This window comes from Pinus tabuliformis, chromosome 3_2 (genome assembly GCF_031772625.1).
Source record: "Pinus tabuliformis cultivar Carrire ecotype Pingquan chromosome 3_2, CPIR1, whole genome shotgun sequence".
NCBI classification, from domain to species: Eukaryota; Viridiplantae; Streptophyta; class Pinopsida; order Pinales; family Pinaceae; genus Pinus; species Pinus tabuliformis.
Window position 1 is genome coordinate 994768162 of NC_142302.1, and position 7438 is coordinate 994775599.

Here is a 7438-nt window from a genome sequence, read left to right on the forward strand (position 1 = left end):
CTCATAACTATTTATATCTCGCTATCAAGCTCTTCTTCTATCAACACTCAATAGTAGTCTTGATGATGGATCCATGTTGGGATTTGAAACGTTGACAGAAATAATGGTTTTTACTGTGGGTTCTCTGGTTTCTAAAGAAGAATCCATGGTAAAATTTTATTGTGAGGATTAAGTTTGTATGTGCTTATTAATTAAAATTAAATCCGATTACAAATCATTATTAGGCTTTGCCAAGGTAAGAATTTAGCAATGGATTTTCTCATTGACCATTATTAGTTTAGCATTGACCAAAGAAACTTATAATGTTTAACTTTGAAAAACGAATATTTAATTTTTAATACTATTGAAAAAACTACTTTTCAAGCATTTTATTACATTACATATTTTATGCCATAATATATGGATATGGTTCAAATATTCATCCATGATTTTTAGATATTTGTGTTGTGATTTTTTAATAAAAAATAAAATCCTTAAAAGTAACTCATAATAACATATTTATTATCTTTGCATAAAAACTGGATGGAAATAATATATAAATAAATATACTTATTAGGAGCCACTTCCCACCATTATTTATGTTTTCCTTGGAAATTATGTAAGAATAAAACTGTAAATATATAGACTTACCAGTGGTTACTATCCAACATATTAAATCTCAATTTATTGGCTCCTTCCAAAGTAAGGATTAGATTTTCCTATTGAGTGCTCCTTGCAATTAAAACATATGAAGTAAACATTTTTTTTCCTATATATATATTTTTGGAGGTTTAAAAAATGTTGAGATACAATTATGTCTAACTCCTACACATCTCCCCCATGTTGGGTTGTATGTACCAAGCCCCCAAAGGGATCAAATCCCTTTTTTTTCTGAAAGAGGTTTGTATGTGAAGAGATTTGATCTTTCTTGATGCTTGGTAAATCCGGAGTCAAGATGGATCTAGGTTGGTGTTGAACAACGTCTCCTCCATACTAAACTTAAAGGCGCCATTGCTCAACCTATAAAGTCACATACTAAACTATAAAGCCCGAGTGATAATTTTGTTATTTTTTTTATCCATTCTGAACTGAAAGGCCTAGTTTTTGAACCTATAAAGCCCCATACTAAACTATAAAGTCCGAGTGATCATTTTAATATTATTTTTTATTTTTTTAAATGTGGTTCTGAGAGCTTCCTACCAGCGTAACCATGAGCCGTGTAAAGAGAATTGAAATTTTAACCTTTCAATAGCAAAAGTGTTTTAACTACAAGATTGGACCAATTGAAATCTATTCCTCTACTCAATTATATATGTATATAAATATATAAATAATTAAAAAAAAACTATTTATTAATTAAATAAAAAATCATTTTAATAAATTATATGTTAATTAAATAAATAAATATTTTATAAAATAAATAAAATTAGGCTAAAAACAAAACCTGCAACTTAACACAATATCTTACTTTGTAATAAAAATTCAAAGAAATACAAAAATATATAGCGTAAGGTAAAATGTTTTAGTTTATTATGGTAGCCAAATGGTCTTTATTTACAAATACTATGTGTCCCCTCAAAATGTACACTACCCAAGGATTAAGAAAAAAATTGGAAAGGTACGACTACATGTCCTATATGAGTAACTAAATAAAACAACTGTTAATAAGAAATGATGACTGAAAAGATTGACATCATTGAATCTTTATTATATGAATATTTTGAATTAAAGATGTAACAATGGTTAGGATTCAACCAATGCTTCCTTTCTACTTTCTTCTACCAGCCAATGTCTTGACTCTTTTCTCCTTTCTTCATCACTATTCATCAATTGATCCAATATAGTCAATGCCTCATTTCTACTTTCTTTATCACCATTGATTAATTGTTTTCTTTGAACGTTCTTTACCTAATAATTTTAAATCTATTTTCCTGCATTGTTATCAAATTTCCATCTTCATCCATTATAATTGTCCATGAAAATCCAAATGCTCTTATTTTAAATCTCTCAAAGAAACCTTTTAAAGACTAACTCTAGTTCTTAACGGCTAACTTTGGGCAATGATGCATTCATGCTATTTATTCCTACAGATCGATTGATTTCTCACCTTGTCTTGAAGATGAACCACATTAGTTGGTTCGAAACGTCGACCAAATCCTAACGATGTGATTAATCTGAAAGACTTATATCTACTCTAAAATTTTGTCCATGTTATTGAATCCTTATAATATATGATAGAACTAGAGGTGCGCATATAAGCACATGCAAACACAATAGAGAAGCACAAACAAATGGAGAACAAGACAAAGATCACACACAAGAATGGAGAAAACACAACATAATTTTTTTCATTACTAGAAGGCCTTGCCTTGGATTGCTCAGGCAGAGGAAAATACAAATTTATAGATGAGGAAGGAGGATTTGGAATTTTATGCATGTGATTTAGTTGGCTGCACAGTGAAAATATAAAAATCAATGGGCGGTGTGGTAGGTTCGGTGTGGGTGTGGCGATGATAACTGAAGATGACCTCGATACTAACTTTCGGCGTAAGACGAAGCTGACATATTTATTAAGACTTCATGTTTAACATTCTCCCACTTGAAGCCAAATGAAGAATTCTGAATCAAGTCACATCGAGTCCTACCATACCTCTACATAACTCATCTTTATTTCTTCGTAGAATATTAGTGAGAATATAAATAGAGTTATTATATGTATGGATCTTTTCTAAGGATAATTTTCCTTCCTCCAAAACATGTCGGATCTAATGGTACCTTAGGTCAATGTGCTTGGTTTTTGAGTGAAAAGCTAGGTTTTTCGCCAAGTGAATGGCACTCTAACAATCACAATATAGCACATACTTGTCTTGCTTTATTCCTATCTCTCCTAGGAATCGTTGCATCCACAACATCTCTTTACAAGATTATGTTGCAACTATGTACTCTTCCTCTGTTGTAGAGAGAGCTACTATTCTTTGTATCCTTGCCACCCAAGACACTGTTGCACGTACAAATGTGTACAAATAACTTGTAGTGGACTTTCTGGTGTCGATATCTCTAGATATATATGCATTTGTAAATCCTTCAAGCACATTCTAATTATGATCAAAACATAAAAACTAATGACTATTACCCTTGGGATACCTCAAAATCGATTTTACTGTTGGCCAATGTTGTTTGCCTAGATTGGCAAGGAACCTTCTCACTACTCCCACTGAATATGCAATGCTTGGTCGTGTGCATACCATGACATACGTCAAGCTACTAGATGATGAAGCATAGGGAATATTTCTCATTTCTTCATTCTACTTTTCATCACTAGGACATAACTCAGCGCTCAACTTGAAGTGCGATGCAAGGGGTGTACCAACTAGATTGGCATCCTTAATGTTAAACCTGTCAAACACCTTCTTGATATATTTTTCTTGTGACAATTGTTATCGCTTAGAATTTTCTCTAGAAGTTATTAGAAGAAAGAAAATGACCGAGGTAACCACAAACCAACTTTGGAGCATAAGCTCTAGCCAGCCTATAGCTCAGAGAGGGCTCTCTCTATAAGATTTAGCTTTGTTTGCTAGGATTTCAGGCTAGTTATGAATGTTCAAGGGGGGTTTTGATTTATATTGAAGATTGGATGGTGGGATTCTTGAAACAGATGGATAGAATGATGTATTCAGACCATTGGGCTATGGAGTCAACAGAAGGGCAATAGAACTGGATCAAATCACTAAAGGGAATGTTCAAAGGGCAAGCTAGCAGAGTAAAGTGCAGGTCTTTGGAACAATGGGGTGGACTAGTTTTAATCAGGGTGAGAGAGAAATTAAGGGTTCTTAGACTGGGATATAAACGAGGAATAGAGGGTAATCGAAAGCAAAGGGCACTCAAGAATTCTTTGATTTGGATTAGCAAGAAATAACCTAAACTAAGGAGCAATTGAGAATTCCTTAACTTAGATATCAGTAGAAAACATTTATATGCCTAACTGTTAAGACATAGTGTAATCAAACAAATTCTTAGATATTGTTCCAGTTATAGCATTCAAATTTAGAAATACATTAAAAATTGTGGAAAAACTTTAAGAAAGATAACAAAAACATGAGAAAATGCTTGTCTGCACTTCGCTTAACACATGAATCCTGTGAAATATCTTGTCTTTATTCATCAATCCAGCTTGCTCGCTCAGTCAGTGATACAATAGCTTTACAGTCTTTTGATCAAGAAGTCTATAGAAATGTCTAAGAATCCACACTACATACTTTGAATTGTGAAATATTTATACAAAAGTTTTATTACAAAATATATCAAACTAACTTGAGATTTAATCTAGGAAATAAAAATATCTTCTTGCAAGAAGATAGAGACAACTATTGAACTGTTTTCTACTGTCCTTTGTATTTTGGTATTGCTAGCCTTTATGGTTTGATTTCTAGCCCTTTATGTTGCCTTGCTGTTTTGATCTTTCATGCTGGAAGCTTCATTCACTTTTGGCTTTCATCTGATACACTTTGACACTGATACACTTTGACATGCTGACCTGTCTTTATCTTTTACCCTGTTGATTTATTTTTACTGTACTTTAACCTTTTTACTACATTTTACTATAGTAAATCAGTCAATTTTTCCCACAATTTAGCATCAGGTAATTTGATTTTCAACATCCTTCTATATATTTCATCTGCCTCTGTGTACTTAGCAAAAGTAGGCTTAGTGATGAATAAGTGTTTTACCTCATGCTGGAGGTAAAACAAGTTTTCAAATGTCTGGTAGAGAACCTTTCCTGTTGGCAATGCCTTTATAGATGATGCACTGGCCTGTTCTTTAGCTAGCTCTCTGATTTTGCTATTACAATCCTGTAGTGTCATGATCTTGTCATTTATTTATTTTTAACTGTAACGGGTATAATTTATTATTTGAAGTATGGTTGGGCCTAAGCCTAATCAACCGTCTTTACACAGCTTTTCCTTGCATCTAAATGCTTCTTGTTCAATTTTGCGCTTGAATTAAGGAATACAATATGGGATAGAGCTTTTATCATTGATGTTGAGAGCTCCCGGTGCTAAGAGACATCCTTTGTTTGCCATTTCATCCGCCTCACTATTCAAACTTCTGAGAATATGATATATTTTGAAGGAAGTGAAATCTTGCAGAATTATCTTTAACCTTTTCAGAGACTTGTTGAGAATGGCGTTGTTGAACTGGTCGTCCGAGGTGATCTTCTTAATGAGGATTTCGGAATCTCCGAATGCTTGGCATTCTTTGATGCCTTTATCACGGACAATTTGGCAGGCTTTTGTGAGAGCAAGGAGCTCTGCCTGATTGTTTGTGCGAATACCAAGCCCCCAGCAAAAGCGAACTTTTCTGGGATTGTCTGAGAAGTAGATGACTCCTCCAGCTCCCGCAGCCCCAGGATTTCCCTTGGAGGCACCGTCGAAAAAGATTGAAGTTGTGTTTTGGGTCTTCCACCAAGCTTGAAAGGAAGCTTCAGGTTCTCTAATTTTCCAAGATGGATTGGGGAGGGGAAGGGGGAGGGAATGGGCTTTGCTTTTGGGATGAGGGCTATGAAGGTTCAGCCATGCCTTTTCTGTGGGGAGGAGGGAGGAGTCTGATTTTTGGGAATGCAGGAGGACAGTTTCAAGAAGAAAAGCTTTTGCAATAGAGGCAGATTTAGCAGGAGAGCGAGTAGAGTTGTTGAAGATCGAGTCATTCCGGGCAAGCCAGATTTCCCAACATACAAATTTGGGGATGGAGAGCCAAATGTGAAACCAGAGTGAATTGTTGGGGATATTATGAGGATAACATTGAAACCAATCAGTAAAGAGATCTGCCACGGAACTGTGCTGGGGAGGGGAGGCGTGCAATCCAAGAAGAGTTAATTTCCAAACTTCTTTGGCAAAATCACAATCAATGAACAGATGAGAGGTTGTTTCTCCAGAGTTTCTGCACATTACGCATCTATGTGGCCCAACGATATTTCATTTTGACAGATTGTCCCCTGTGAGCTGTTTATTCTGCATAAGAATCCAAAAAAAGAAGTTGACTTTGGGTAACCCATTGGTGTTCCAAACCTGTTTCCATAACGCTGGAGATCTAAGTCTGTCTTTTTTGGGCTGCAGGGCAATGTAACCCAAAGCTGAAGCATAAGATCCGGAGTCACCCCACCCCCATCTGTCTGTGCTGTTGCGATGGACCGGCGCTGCGTTTGAGAGCAGCGTTTTGAGCAGTGCGAGATGATTGTGGAGCTGCGCCGGCACGGGAGGGAATACCCAGTCAACCCAGTTCCCTTTACTGTCCCACGCGGAGATGTCATTCAACTTTCGTATACCTGCGCTGTGGAGCCATTCTCTTAGCTCGCGAATTTCTTCGTGGGAGTTAAGAGGGGGGCTGTTCATAATGCGGTCTTTCCAGAGTAAGATTTTCTCCCCGTTGCCAGGTATGCGATACAAGTGATTCCTGAAGCTGCTGATACATTTCCTACAGAGATTCCAAGTATGTGTGCCTGCGGGAGTATTATTCGCTGACAGATGCCTGAGAGAGATCCCCTGCGCATATTTGGAGGTGAGCGTTTCACTGACAGGATGTGTGGGGTCTGAATAGATTTTCCAAAGGAGCTTGCATCCAAGTGCCAGATTAGATAAAGCAGGGTCTCTAATCTGTAGACCTCCGTCCAATATTGGCCGCTTGACAAGATCCCAGTTTGCCAAATGCAATTTACTGTGATTGCCTCTACCTCCTTTCCAGAGAAAGTCTCTCAGGAGACAAGAGATCTGCTCCATTATGTGTTTCGGAGCAAGAAGGAAAGAGGCTTGATAAATGGGGAGAGCAGATAAGACAGATTTAAGTAAGATAATTTTTCCTCCCTTGGTGAGCCAGTAACCTCCCCAGGAGGTGATCTTGTCTTTAATTTTGCTAATGATGCCATGCCACAGAGATCTGTTGTTGACTCCAGATGTGAGAGGTAAGCCGAGGTATTTGATGCTGTCCCAATGGGCGAAGCACTCAAAACCAAGAATCTGGGCTATGGTGTTGAGATTGTGTTGACTTACATTCCATCCATAGATCGAACTCTTTCTGTCATTTATCACAGCTCCTGAGGCTCTGCAATAACTTTTTAGAACAGAGTCGAAATTAGCTGCTATTCTAATAGAGGCTCCGCCTAGAAGTAGGGAGTCGTCTGCAAAGAGAGCATGATTTATAGGCTTGAGAGCATTTGCAGTTCGAATTCCTGGGAGTCCACCAGTGTTCATTTCTGCAGCCAGCTTCCTGCTGAGAGTATCTGCCATGAGTATATACAGAAAAGGCGAGAGCGGACAACCTTGCCTTAGTCCACGATGGGCTTGGAAGAAGGATGTTGGGCGGCCATTGACCATGGGAGCTATCCAAGGGTTTGAGATGCATGCTTTAATGAGATTGATAAACTGAGTAGGGAAGCCGAAGGATCGGAGAACTTGGAGAAGAAAGG

The 7438-nt window shown here is 37.1% G+C and overlaps 1 protein-coding gene across 1 annotated transcript; it reads right to left on the minus strand.

Moving 5' to 3' along the window:
• Positions 1-4979: 4979 nt before the first annotated feature.
• LOC149183962 (uncharacterized) lies at positions 4980-5924 on the minus strand. Its single transcript, XM_089415161.1, has one exon. The coding sequence runs from the start codon at positions 5922-5924 to the stop codon at positions 4980-4982; it is 945 nt and encodes a 314-aa protein (XP_089271287.1).
• Between the last annotated feature and the right edge of the window lie 1514 nt (positions 5925-7438).

Bases quoted from the DNA above. Each gene is read 5' to 3' on its own strand.
- LOC149183962 (XM_089415161.1), bottom strand. From the start codon at position 5,924: ATGTGCAGAAACTCTGGAGAAACAACCTCTCATCTGTTCATTGATTGT.